This window comes from Gallinula chloropus, assembly GCF_964237585.1.
Source record: "Gallinula chloropus genome assembly, chromosome: 11".
Classification (NCBI taxonomy): Eukaryota; Metazoa; Chordata; class Aves; order Gruiformes; family Rallidae; genus Gallinula; species Gallinula chloropus.
Genome location: NC_140096.1, coordinates 228569 through 242721, shown reverse-complemented (window position 1 = coordinate 242721; position 14153 = coordinate 228569). Strand labels below are relative to the sequence as shown.

General features: G+C 49.6%; 1 protein-coding gene across 1 annotated transcript in view; it reads right to left on the bottom strand.

Annotated features, from left to right (window-relative positions):
* DOCK11 (dedicator of cytokinesis 11) overlaps positions 1–14153 on the bottom strand; it is a gene marked incomplete at its 5' end in the record, with an annotated part of 82025 nt that overhangs the window by 59503 nt on the left and 8369 nt on the right. The window contains 4 exons of the mRNA XM_084269241.1: positions 1256–1325; positions 2708–2790; positions 3482–3571; positions 3720–3836. Coding sequence (XP_084125367.1) covers positions 1256–1325; positions 2708–2790; positions 3482–3571; positions 3720–3836 — 360 coding nt within the window. The remainder of the gene's footprint in view (positions 1–1255; positions 1326–2707; positions 2791–3481; positions 3572–3719; positions 3837–14153) is intronic.

Sequence of the window (14153 nt, the reverse complement as noted above, 5' to 3'; positions counted from 1 at the left end):
AATGCTCCATCAGGAAGCTGTAACAGGATCCTTTAGGTATGGCCACACTAAAAATTATCTGCCAAAGCACCGGGAATATTCTTTCACAACCAACATCAGTAACTTCATGTGTTTGATTATTCAGGATGCTGACCAGAGTAAAAAAAAGGCTCCATCAAGTGCTAATAGCATTTTTTTGTCCTTTTTGCCATTTTCAGAGGCATGCTGATAACATAGGGTACACTTTTGTCTCCAGCCCAAATCAGATTATTAATTAGATTATTAAACTGAAGTTAACAATGTAATGCAAACTGACAACACAGTCAAAAAAAATTAAAGCCAAACTGGAAAATACATTTCCATGTCCCATTCCAGACCTGAGGTCTGCTGGGACACATAGAGCAACTGTTAGAAATGTGCATGAAACAGGTGCCTCAAATCTTCACTGCTGCAAGAAAGTTCTCTTTTCTTCTGTAAACTCCTCAGTAGCAGCATCTTGGTGCCATGAGGATTTTAAACAGCTGGGCTAACCTCTTCCTACCACAAACTAACCCTTCCTAATGTCACGTGTATGAATTAAGCTTCACGTGGTACTTGAAACAGAAAAACGCTGTTTGCAGCAAATGCCACATGCACAGGGACACGTGGCATCGGCATCATCCCAAACCACCACCAGTTTGAGACGTCCCAATTGTCAGAGCAACCAGCTCACCCCCATGGAAGAGCTTGGGGGCTGCAAGTCTTCCCCATAACCAGCTGAGCACAAGCACGCCGACTGCCAGAGGAAGCAAACCCCTCTCAGCGTTCGCAGGGCGCACACAGAGCGGGGCTGCCAACTGCGAACGCCGGGTGGAAGCCACTGGTTAAGAAGTGCAGGTTACGTGACAGAGCACAAAACGTTTTGAGAGGAGGACCCCAATATCACAGCTTAGTTGAAAAAAAAAATTGCCTACTTTTAATTAAATGTTTTACTTGGTAATTGTTTGGCTTCCTTGGGTTGTTTTTCCCCTTTGCTGCTGCTGCAGTGTTTCAAGTGAAAAAGCCAGGAGAAATATTATGACTTATGTTACAGGTGATTAAGGACACCCTTGGCTCCAATAGATTATCTTGTCATACTTTGAAACAAATCACCATCTCAAATTTGGTCCCATCTTCACAGTACAAAGCATCTCACCAGGAAACCACTCCTAGGAACTGAATTCCGACTTCGCATTGTGAAATCTGCTTTTGAACAGAACTCAGAGCAGAGTATGTAAAAAATAATTAATGTCCTTACCTCGTCCTTTTCAAAGTCTTCATCAATCTCGAACACGTGGCTTGGAATCTTGTCTGGCCTAAAGGACTTGCTGAAATCACAACACATTTTCATTTTTAGTGACTGGGAAATGAGGGTTCTCCGAGCCAGCAGCTGATGCTGGATCCAGAACCAACTGACAAACTGCAGACCACAGAGCACAGCAGCACTGTCCTCCTGCAGGAGTTGGATTTCAAGATACTTAAAGCTCTTTATAGCTGGAGATAGCTAATTTCTGAGTCCGTTTCATGGAAATTAAGCACAAGTAATTAGCTTTCTCCATGTTAGCTGACTCCGGAGAGTTTTTGCCGACTTGCATTTGTGCAAGGCAGAGAAGCAGCAGGCCAGTCTATCTTCCATCTTGCTAAAAAAGAAGCAAGATCAGATGGCAAAGTCATTAATAAATTTTAATATGACTTGACCAATGGAGTTGCCCGATTGCTGCTTCACTTCCTTGTGAGATCCTCAGAGCAGAAACATTGCAACAAATTAACCAGAAGCAGCATTTAACAAACTGCCAGCACACAAGCAGTAGGAACTGTGCTCCACACATGCATGGAGCACGGAGAGCAAGAGCAGAGCGGGCACCACAACTGAGAACACAACAATCTGGTGGAAATCCAAGATGTGTGTACCTGCCTGAAAAACCTGATTAGCTTTGGGCTGGAATCACTGGCACAGCCCACCCTTTCAGAGCACACAACTCTCCAGCCAACAACCACAGTGGCACTACACCACTGGATTGAAGGTGTGCATCAACTTCTCTGTAGCAGGGGGCACAAATTGGATCTGCTTCGCATGGAAACATCATGTCTAGCACGCAGACATCATCAGCCCAGGGGTACAAGGACGCTCCTGGTTTCAGATAAGCAGACACAGCCAACACCATTTATCCTGTCACATGCCCGGACTGCAGTCTGTCCTCATCCCAGATGAAGGGATCTGTCTGCGTACTGGTGGACAGGACGTGAACTAATGACCCATGCTGGCAATATCATCAAGAAAAAAATCTGATAATACCATTAGGAAAAATTTCTTCACTATGAGGGTGGTAGATGACTGGAACAGGGTGCCCAGAGACATAGTGGAGGCCCCATCCCTGGAGACATTGAAGGTCAGGCTTGATGGGGCACCGAGCAACCTGATCTAATGAAGATATCCCTGCTCACCGCAGGGGAGTTGGACTAGATGACCTGTAATGGTCCTTCCAACCTGACACATTCTATGAGTCTATGATCAGCATCTTCTTGGCACGGTTGAGTGACCACAGCATGAGAACACTAACCCCTGCTTCTCTAGCCTTCAGAGTGACATGTCTCTGGAGAGCAGGTAGACTGTGGGACAGGCATCAGGAGAAGGGCAGCTGTCTCTAAGCCAGATCAAACCACAGCCCTGTGACCATGCATTAGTATTCCAAGGGAGCATGACACTTACCACGGCAACATCCGAAAGTCTCCCGAGTATTCCTCATATTTGTAGTTTACCACGTGCCAGTCCGAGCTGTAGGTTTTAATGCACTGAAAGGAAAACAATACAGCTCTCTGAATGCTCCAGCAAGCAAAACAAAACCACGCACAAGTCTGAAAGGTTACAGGCTGCGTGGTGAGGTAAGCACAAGCGGACAGGGTCTGGACCAGCTGCTTCCCTGGTTTTGCAGGGCAATACAGAATGTTATAAAGAGCCTTTTCTGCACAGAGACAAAAATCACGTAGCATCTGGTCTGCCACACAGCTACTGATTTTGCATTTATATCACACCAAGGCCTTAAAGTAGTGATCCAGGAAGGCCCTGTTTTCCAGAAAGTACTGATTTTCTGCCCTCAGAAAGGCAGTGCCTCTAACTCGACATCAGCCACCACTTGGCATCTGGGGCCACTGCACTTGGAGGCAGCTGTCCTAGAGAGCAGCACTGCACAGAACGATCCCACAGTACTTGGGATGCTCCAGCGAGGCTGCATAGCCCACCCCTTGCCCTGCTGCCCAACCACACCTTGCAGCTCAGACAGGCAGTGCAAAGTCACACACCATGTCTGCTGTGTACAAAACCCACACGAGAGCCCTGTGTGAGTGCTACCGTGCGCGTCCAGCCTGCCAGCGACCAGCGCTTCCTGCACAGGAAAAACTGTGACCTGCAGCCTCAGAGGCCAGGAGTGCCTTGCCTAAGGGAGAAGGTGCTGAGGGCAGGTGCTTTATGGACTTTTGCCCCCACCTCTTTGATAAAGAGACTCTGAGCTTTCTTTAGAGCATCTTCTGGCACTGTAGACTGGACAGTCCTTCTCTGCCGACCGATGACTGAAATCTGCAGGGAAAAGGAGATGATGTTTTCAGTGCAAACTGTCAGTAGTGCAGCCAAAATCAACACGGGGCTAACAGCGGACATTTTCCAGGGTAAGCAGGACAGGAGATGAATGAGCCTCAAGCATGAGAGACAGACAGTGCAAACTCACAGATACATCTTCGATTGGAAATAGCAGCAGGTCCCGGAGGGGATCACTGTAGATCTGAACCTTACGCTGAAGGATCACATTCTCATAGTCCAAGGGTTCAACCACTTTGGTTTTTTCCTGCAGGAAAAATAGAATATGATAAAATTTACTTTTTAAATATTTCTTTAAAAAGAGAAAAATCTAGAAAATAACCAGCAATTAACATCTTGTGCTTAATTTAGAATTTCAGACCATGTTCCCAATGGACTGCTCATGAGCCCAGCAATCTGATACTCCCAAGAGGTGCATGTTTTGCAGAGGGAAACAAGGGGTTAAGTTCTTTGTGCCTGGTAATAATCTACTGGAAGAAACAAAGCACTGCACTGCTTTGGTCCAAGCACAGTCTAATTTCTTAATGGAGCAAGAAATCCTCCTGGACAGGCCACAGCTCTGACAGCTGTGGGCTTCAGCATCTTTATGAATGAGCCGCTCGTCCCTGCAGCCGAGCAGAGATGCAGCTTCCGACACTGGCTCTGCTCAGCCCAAAGCTGGGTTTGCTCGAGGAGCTGATGAGAGCCGTGTTCTCTCTGGAAACATGCCACTGGTGAGGAGAGAGCAAGCCAGCTGCTATGACCTACAGAGCAGGAATCTTGCCCCACGGAAGGAAGAGTGGGATCCCTCTGGAAAGGCAGGAAAGCCCTCTCCATAAATTACACCTCAGCTGCAGCCAAAGGCTGGAAAAATCTGGGGCCTGGTTTTGCTCTCACGCGTCTGGGAAGCAAGAGGAACTTCTCCAAAATCCCATGGAGTCACGAGTAAAAACTATTAGGAGAATGCCGTTACATTCACTATTGCAATAATGCTGTCCATGTTACAAGTCCAGAAAACAGAACTTCAAAAAAAAAAAAAAAAAGAGAGAAAAGCACAAACTTCTGAAGTAGGAAAATATCATCTCAGCTGCCCAGCCCCAGCCTTCAGACTTCATAAACTAGAGTCAGGCGTTTAGCGCTGCAGCTGTGAAAATTAAAACCTCACACCAAAAGCAAACCCATTTCTTTGTATGAATATGAACGATTATCATAGAAGGGGAAGCAAATTTAGGTACATCAGCTTTGCCTTGCTTTGAATCTTGACCAAAAAGCTGTTGATGCCTGGCCATGCCACGGGCACTGTTTATGAAACCCTTCAAGCAGCCACGTGGTGCCAGGATGCTACAATGCCTTTGGAGATGACACCCAGGCAGGAAAGTGTGTCTGGACTCTCCATCCTCAGAAGAGGAACATTGGATGCTTCCCCATCAGCAGCAAACCTTGCCCCCCTCCCCCAGCTGAACGGTTTTGCCAGGATGAACTATTCATGTAGCCTGTGCCCTGAATTATAAATGAGATCAGAACAAGGTCTCTCACCAAAGACAGCAAAACCTGCAGCCTGAGAAAACGCATCCAAGGTGAGCATCAGCAGCTCAGCACCACATAACACCTCTGGATAAACAGCCACACCACTGAGCATCCAAACAGCTCAATATTGTCTGTCACATGCGAGATAAGCCAAGAAATAAACATTACACTTCCAAAAACAATCAAAGCCAAAGGGTTTCTGTTCTGTGCCTTTGGCTCCCAAGTCTCTGGGATGCATTAAGTAATGTCTTCAAGGCCTTGGCAGCAAACAGGAGCCAGGGTTTTGCTTCCAGTTCAACTCCACTGAAATGGAGCTGGTGCTGGGATAGTGGGAAGACATTTGTCATAAGAGGGGGTAATGGCCCCAGACAGGAGCTATTCGGTGATCGTCATGTTTTTATCTTGTTTCCATTTTTTGGTGAAGCATCACGAGAAATCTTAGCACGGTGATATCTTTCCTGCACCAGCACCTTTGAAAAAAATCAGAGCTGTAGAAAAAAAATTCCTTCCCTCTCTGCCATCCTATAGTACATGGTAAAAAGAGAACTAAAATCCAGCGTCTGTAGCAGACCTGGATGGTCCACTGGGGTGGAGTAGCAAAGGCAGCCATCTCTCCTAAGCTGCCTCTGGCTTCTCTCAGCCAAAGAACCAGCTTCACAGAGAAGAGGCAGTTCCTGTATCCCAGTGCATGATGGGCCAGTTCTGAAAGCAAAACAGAGAGGAAAGCTTTTCCCTACAGCACCTCACAAATGCAAGGCTGTGTTTCCCAGGACTGCATCCCAGCAGCAGAATGACATCACAGCATCTCTCTGCTGGGGAGCTGCGCAGACCCTATGTGCAATTACAGCCCGTTTTACTAATGTGAAGAGCTGGGTCCCATACAGGCCTCTGGGCAGCGTGATTCCTGCACAGCCTTTTGCTCTCCTGTACTTCTGGCTGTCCACAAAGAAGCTCTTCCTTTTGACTGGGGAAAATGTGTCTCCAACCCCAGAGAGTTTTGCACTCATGGTGCCTCTTTGCCATGCTGCAGGAATCCAGCATGGATTAGCTCAGACATCTGACACAGTTCCCTCTCAATCACTCTCTGGAAACTTTGCTTCGCTGCTTGTGCAGTCCTGAAAGAAACCCTGCAAGCCTTGGTGACGTGCTAGCACCAGCAGAACCACTGCAGGCATTGAGGGGGAAGCCCACCAGGTGACCAATGGGAAAGACAACAGTCACTCTGCAGAGAACCCACACTGGGTGCCAGAGAGGCTGGGTGCTGCTGCCCAGCTCCTCCAGCCATGGAGGGTTTGGGGTGTGAGGTGGCAAATGCTGCTGGTCCTGGGGCACATGGAGAGCCTCTTGCTCCTGCACCCAGGACCCGAGCTGTGTGGGAATCTCATAAAGAGACAACACAAAGCATAGAAGTCCCTAAAACCCCACAGGTAGACAGAGAAAAGGAACTGCTCCACTTCAGGAAAACACTACACACTTCTGAAAATTTCCCCAGCTTTGCAAATTGAAGAGAATTAACAGGACATTCACGAGCGACTCTCCCGTTTGCAGGTCTGGGGCCAGGCATCCCCAGAGCTTGGCCACCCCAGGAGACTGGGCAGGACCCTACAGCCCAGGTGTATGGCTCTGCCAACCTCTTCAATTTACTTTTCTTGCTGCTAATTGCTGCAGCAATCCCAGTCAGGCTCAGCAGCATAAGCTGGTTAAAGCAGTGCCACAAGCCCGAGTGCTGCTTACGCCGCCCACACCACACCTCACCCTGGCAGCAGCTGAAATGGTGAATTAGATTCCCTCTAAGAGCCTTTCACACCCCTGTGGCATTAAATAGTGGTGGCTTGGGGTACGCAGCGCTCAGGCCTTCCAGTTACACATATGTTTGGCCCTGAAACTGGGACTCTGTTTCTGAAGCTGTTCTTTTTAAAAGTTGGGTTTTTGAGAACATTTCTTGTCTAGCTTTGACATTTCTGATGACCAGCAAGAAAGAGCGATCCTCATGAGATCTGATGAAAATTAAAGAACAAGGACTGAAAAGGATCCCGCATCCCCACAAGAGAGGCTTCAAAACCTGTTCTGCACTGCTCACCACAGATATGAAAAAGCTTCTTAAAATAACTCTCTGTATCCCTTCCACTCTTGTGGATTTAGTGATTTTGGACAAAACATACTGTGCAGGCTGGTGCTGTGACCGGTACTCCATGAGGCCATGCTGTGTCCCAGATCAGCGACCTAACGAGCTCCAGGAGCTGAGGGGTGTGTGTCTGTAGGGCTGCAGAGAGCTGTCACCCCGATGGGCTTTGCAGCTCCCACAGACCAGCTTCTCCTCCAAAGCACTTTGAAATGCAGTCCCTAGCGTGATTTCCCTGGTTTAACACACAGCAGCTCTCCATCACATGCAGCACGGCGTTACGCCGGCCATGCTCACACCCAGCACGACTCAGACAGGCTGTCACGACTCAGACAGGCTGTCACAACAGGAACCTCAGCCATGTCTCTAAAGTGAAAACAAAAGATGTAGGTCAAGCTGTTTGCAAGTGAAGCAGCTGCTCGCAACAGGATGCGTCCTGTCCCCTGCCCACCACTGAGGAAACACAGATGACTCTGTCCATTCCAAAGCATGCTGGCTATCCATGGGGGCCAGGCATGCCCGTGCCCCTGCAAACAGACCTGCAGAGCACGGTGGGAGCCATTGCAAATATTTTCTGACATCTGGCCCACCCTAGCACCCAGTGTCCCAACAGAGCTGCAGGTAAAGCTTTAAGCTCTGAAAATAAGATTTCAGAGTCTTAGTTTTTCTGACGAGCCTGGTTAAAGCAGAGACCTCCCAGCATCCAGGGCTCAGCCTCGCTCTGCCCAGAGCTGTCACAACAGCAGATGGCACCCACCAAAGTCATTAGAAAAGCAGAGGAAGAACTATTACACTAAAGCAATTAGAGTCTTAGAAACCACAAATTCCTCCACAGGGAAAGCCAATATCCAAGTACAAAGAAGTGCTGCCAGTCCAGCAAAACATCAACCCAGTTCTACAGAAAGAACTGTGCAGCACTGCCAAAACCATCCCATTCTCCAACACACATGTAACAGCTAGTCATCCAGGGCAGACAGATGGGTGTGCTGTGATGCTCTTCTGGTTCCTCTGGCCTCCTGTGTGACAGCAGTGTGGGCAGGTCAGGGTGAGCCGCCTTTTCCCGCAGCCCCTACGGCTGCAGCACCCCAAGCACACCCGGCAGCAGCTCCCAGCCCCAAGCACTGCAGCCCACTGCACCGGAATAAACATCAAGATGTGTGGGAGAGACCTCACTGTGGAAAAACATACACAAACACAATTGAAATCAAAAGATAACAGGAGAGCTGTGTACCCTGCCATTTGAGCCCACTCACCCCTCTCAAATAAACACTGGTTCCAATCCCACACACCAGCCTGTTCTAAAAAACACGTTGCAGGCACCACCCCTCTGCTTCTGCCCCGAGACTGCTGCTCCCCTGGGTGTGGGGCATGAGGAAGAGGGTTACCTGCAGCGCTCAAGCCCCCATCCAGGCTGGGTCACAAGGCTCCGCCTGGACACCAGCGCTGGCTGAATAACAGCCTATCTATTCGGGCATTGACTCTCCACCAGCAAGCAAGCTGGCTGGCATTTCAACGGAAAGCTCAGTGAAATGACTTCAACAGCAGCATGCCCACGAACACCAATGCAGGGCTTTGCCTTTGGCCAAGGGCAAGCATAAAGAGCCCAGCACAAGGAAAACCCCAAGGAAAGGTCCTTGTCCTGCTGCCCTCCGCCAGCCCAAGCACACACGACCACTGGAGAGAAACCACCAGAGAGAGCTGGAAGGAAAGGTTTAGCAAGGGAGTTACCCATTAACCAGAGGGGAAACCTTAAGAAGTCATATTAAGTTGTTACCTTTCTGTATCCATATACAAAGTTTCCCCAAAATCCCTCATATTTGCTCTATAAACACAGGTTCACAGTGACAGCTGGAGATACTCCTGTAAGGGAGTACAGGAAAGGCCATTTCTATTTTAAATGTTTATTGTCTGAAAAACAGCCACCTGTCTCCCAGCGTCCTGCATTTGCGTATCATACAGACGTGCCGATGTTTTAATTGCAATTATGTTTTGAAGGTTTCCCTGCGGTTCTTTTCTCCCAGAGTTATGACAGGTATAACCAGAGCGATGTGAACTTACAGAAAGTGAAAGAAAAATGCTTCATTTGAGGATTTATTTTTCAGAACAGCAGCCAAAGGACACCCATCAGAAAGCTTTTGTCTTTTCAGTCCTTTCAGGCCAGCTCTTCTTTCAAACAAACAATATTCAGAGGAAACAACTCGAGGGCAAACCCAGCTGGTTTGGCTCTGCTGTAACCGATTCTCTTGGCCCATCACATCAACATGAGCCCCATGGTGTTTTCCGTTGCAGAGCGGAAGCCAAGCCCAGAGCAACCCCCAACCCTGGCAGGAGCTGCACCACGATCAACTTTCACTTCTCAGGGTGCTAACGGCTGGTGCACACACGCTGCTCCATCCCTGCACGGCACCGCCAGCCCAGGGCACACGGTGCTTTCTCACTTCCTTAGAAACAAAGCTCACCCCAGTGCGCCCATTCCCACTCACCAAAGCAACTAGAGAGACACACGAGATGCGAATGTTAATGGGGATGGGTTTCTAAGTAGCTGAAGAAGAGGAAATGGCACGGACCACATGTAGATTTGGATGTATTGCCTCAGAACCTACATCTGTTCCCCAAAATTTAGCCAGCATTTTACAGCATCTATCCTCTGCCTCATTTGTTACCACCCTGCAATCCACTTAGGTGGGAAGACTGGCAAAGCCCAAACTTTGAAACAAATCCCAAGGGACCAAGTAGGTGAAACGCACAGAAAATAGGAGGCAAAGACAATCTGTGGAATTGAGTAAAAGCTGAAGGGGGCAGGGGGTGGAGAGGTAGCATACAACTACCCTTCGGACACACTAGTCACGGTCACATCTGAGATTCACAAGTAATTTCTCAGGAACCTGGCTTAAAAAACAACAATTAAGTTGGAAACCCTGAGCTTGGCTACCCAGTGCCTGAAACCACCATAACACTGCACAAAGCCAAAAAAGAAGTATGTGCCCCAAAGACTTTGCGTTCAAAAGCCCAGGAGAGGGGGCAGGAGTAGAGACCGAAACGAGGGAGGAAGGGCGAATGGCAGCAGCGTGAGTCAGCACACAGCCACAACACCAAGGCTGGTGTGCTGCTCAGCAAAGCCACATTTTTAGGAGGAAATCAGAAGGGAGGCAACAGAGCAGCTCTCACCAAGCGACAGGGAGCTTGTGCCTGAGGAGCCTGCTGCAAACCCAGTGCTCAGGTAGATGGAACAGCAGGGCCCAGGGCAAGATGTGGAGAGGGGCTATGGTGAAACCACAGGGATGAAAAATGGTCGATAGAGCTGGGTATGAGCAGGCCACAATTATTTTTACACTGGGCAGAGAGAAGGAAGTTAAACACAAGAGGAATGCCCAGACAGGAATCCTGGCTGTGGCTGGAGGCACAGAGGAAACATCTGCACCTGGGACGGAGGAAAGAGAGAGACAGGCTATAGGACAGACATACAGACACGCTGAGCATTCTGTGAAACGCCGAGGGAGGAAAACCTGTTGAGGAGGAGCAGGGGAAGCAGGGACAGGGCAGGGTGTCAGGAGTCAGTCAAAGGTGCTGCAGGTATGGGTGGGATGGGGATGCAGGTTTTGCTCAGCTGAGGAAGGGGCTGTGCTGGAGGCAGGTAAGAGCAGAGAAGGTGTTACGGCAAGTGGGGCTTCCATGAAAGCTGGAGCTGTGCAGCTGTGAGATGCAAGAGATGGGGAGAGAGAGGCCAAAAGGTGATGGTGGAGTGCATACGTACTGCAGAGAGGAGCCCCATGAGCAACCAGAAGGGGGAAGGATGGGGTGAGAAGGGGCCTGAGAGGGCAAGATCAGGTGCCAACACAGCTCAGAGCAAGGCTCTGCACAGCCCTTGTCACAGGCAGCAGCAGAGCCAAGCAACCCCCAGAGCAGCACTGCTGGCAGCTCTGACATGACGCTGCAGGGTGCACCTGCAGGACAGCCTGTCCTGCACCCCACTCCCTGATCACCCAGATCCTGCATCCCAGAGCAGAGCTGGCAACCCTGCCTTGCACGGATGCTCACAGCACACGATGCTCTGTAGCCAAGAAAGAGGAAAGCAGGACACAGGTTTGCACGGGCTGGACAAACTGACAGGACCAGATCTATGGCACACCAGCCCTCTGAGGGCTCTTGTCTCCCCACAGCAAGCAGATCCTCCCTCGGGCAGGGTGAGAGCCCTGAGGAGTTGTTAGGCGATGCCTTCAGCGGGTGCCGCAGCACCTCCTTTTCCCCTGCAGTGCTCATGCTATATAAACCCTGGAGGAAATGTTTCCCCAGCTGTGGTCCCCAGTCCCCAGCACCCTCACAATAAGCTGCAGGACTCACTTTGTCTCTTTTACACCCAGAAGCAGGTATATGGGGCTAAGGGAGCCCAGTGGGTGGACACCAGGAGACAAAGCTGCAAGTGCATCATTTCCATGGGTGTCATTAGACGGCGGTCTGGGTGAAAGCCCCCACGCTCCCTTCTCCATCCAGCAGTTATGTGCCAGTCTGTGCCATGCTTCAGCTCTGAAACAGTGCAGACAGCACAAGGCTGCTGTACTCCTCTCTCCCCTTGCTCTGTGTTAAATGGAGATGGTTTTGTCTGACAGGAGCTCTCAAAGAAATCAAAAGCCATGTGGTGCGGAAGGAGAGGATGTCCTGGCACCCTGCAAGAAAACACTTGCAGTGAAAGTGACTCATGCTTTCCATCTGAAAGCTCCGAGCAAGAGCCTGCCCCTCTCCTGCACTTCCCTCCATCTGGCTCAAGCCCTGTGCAAAAGCAACTCATGGACCCACACCCCCTTCCTCCTTGCAACAGAACCTCACCCCAGAACTGCAAGGGGCCTACCAGGCGCTGGGTATTTTGTAACTTGGATGTCTCCTGTTCCAAGGTAATGCCCGATTCTCTCTCTAGTGACAAAGAAAGTGTTTGCTGTTACCAGCACTGCCTCTCAGAGAGGTGCAGGACATCAGTACAAGACACCAGCTTGGAGAACGCTTGAAGAAACAGGCAAAAAATATTTATGCAAGCATAGACATACAAACGTTTACCTGACCTTACTGCTTAGGCCTGGCAAATAAAACTGATTCAGGCCTTGAAATGTCTTCAAACTGGCTTAGAAATTACAGGAAGTCAGGATAATCAGCACATGGCTCTTCATTTCCCTTCCAAGTATTTAGAAGCTTTACACTTCACGGCCTTTAGGAGATCACATTTTGAAACTTAGTTCTGCAGCCACAAGGGCCAGGGCTGTTGTTTTTCCTGAAAGCTTGAGATTCTTGCATAATCAGTTAAGCAAAGGAACCAGCCTTCAGAAGGAAACTGCGTTGCAATGAAACAGCCAGAGTTGGCAGTCAACCTGAGAGCCAAGCTGGGAGCGGCCCAGCTGCCCAGCAGTGCTGCTGCTCCAGCCTGCGTGTGCTTCACCTTCACACATCATCTCTGAAAAAGATGCCCTGGACAATTGCAGGGCCTACAGGAAAAGCTCCGTTGGAGGTGAGTGGTAGCTGGGGACATGGCCAATCTCTGGCACAAGCAGACACTCCAGGTGATCCAGAACTGCTCCCGCACAGGGCAGTGAATTAGGGAAAAACCTCTGAGATTGCTTTCAGTACCCTTGTCCCATGTGTCTTGGCCTTCCTCAGGATCACCCAGTGACTCTGTGAGAGACAGCAGTGACAGCTCAGTACAGACTGCCACTGTCCCCAAATACACCACCTGAAGTCCGCTGTGTCCCTGCCCACGCAGGTACATCCTGGCCCAAATCCAGCCATCTTGCACAAGGAGGGATCAGTGTATCCCTACGTCAGCAGAGCTGCACCTGCATCCAGCTGCGCATCTGCTGCAGAGCTCAAGAGATACAAAAACACAGCACAGCTTTGATTTTCTCCTCTGAAAATAATAACATTAATAGAAATTGGCAAAAAGGTACTGGTTTCTATGGGTCAGCTGAATTTCTGCCAGATACGACATCTCAAAATATTCTGTAAGCACAGGCGTGCTAAAAAAGGAAAACAGTAATTACAATGACAATAATATGTTATTTATATAAGTTCATAACTGGAGCATCCCAAAGAGCTTTTCAGATGTCACTGGAGTTTCATCATTTATTTATGTAGTATGTCAGTTTTATATTCAGCATCCAGTTCCAAAATAGCCAGCTTCAGAACATCTTTAAGCAATTAATTGCACATAAGCAGAACCCCTCCCTTTCCTGCTGGCTCTTAAAATCTCTTGTTTTTCACTCAAGAAACCACTTGGGCGCAGGGCAAAGCCAACTGTGCAGCCCCTCCCTGGAGCCAGCAGGCGAGACTGACACGACCTGCACCAGAACAGGGCAGGAAGTCACAGTGCAGTTTTGGGTTGCCTTGGCAATGCAACAACCAGCCCCACAGTGAGGTCAAACCCCAGAGATGACACCGGTGGTTTAACCAGCTCAGGAAGTTGCTTGTCTCAGCCCCCATCTCCGCTCCATCTTTGGGCTGCAGCGGCTGCAAAGTTAAATTAAGCTCTCAGCTCCCCAGTGAAGTCAGGCCGGCCTGTGGCCGGGCCCTGCGACGCTTCAACCTGCCTGCAGTCAAAATGCTGCTGTCAACAGCAGCACCTCATAGAACCATAGACTGGTCTGGGTTGAAAGGGACCCCAAGGATCACAGAGCTCCAACCCCCTGCCACAGGCAGGGACACCAACCTCCAGGCCTGGAGCTACACAAGGCTGCCCAGGGCCCCATCCAACCTGGCCTTGAACACCCCCAGGGACGGGGCACCCACCCCCTCTCTGGGCAGCCTGTTCCAGCCCCTCACCACTCTCTCTGTAAAGAACTTCCCCCTAATATCTAATCTAACCCTTCCCTCCTTTAGCTTCAATCCATTCCCCCTTGTCCTGCCATTATCTACCCTTTTAAAAAGCTGATTCCCCTCCTGTTCCTCTGCTCCCTT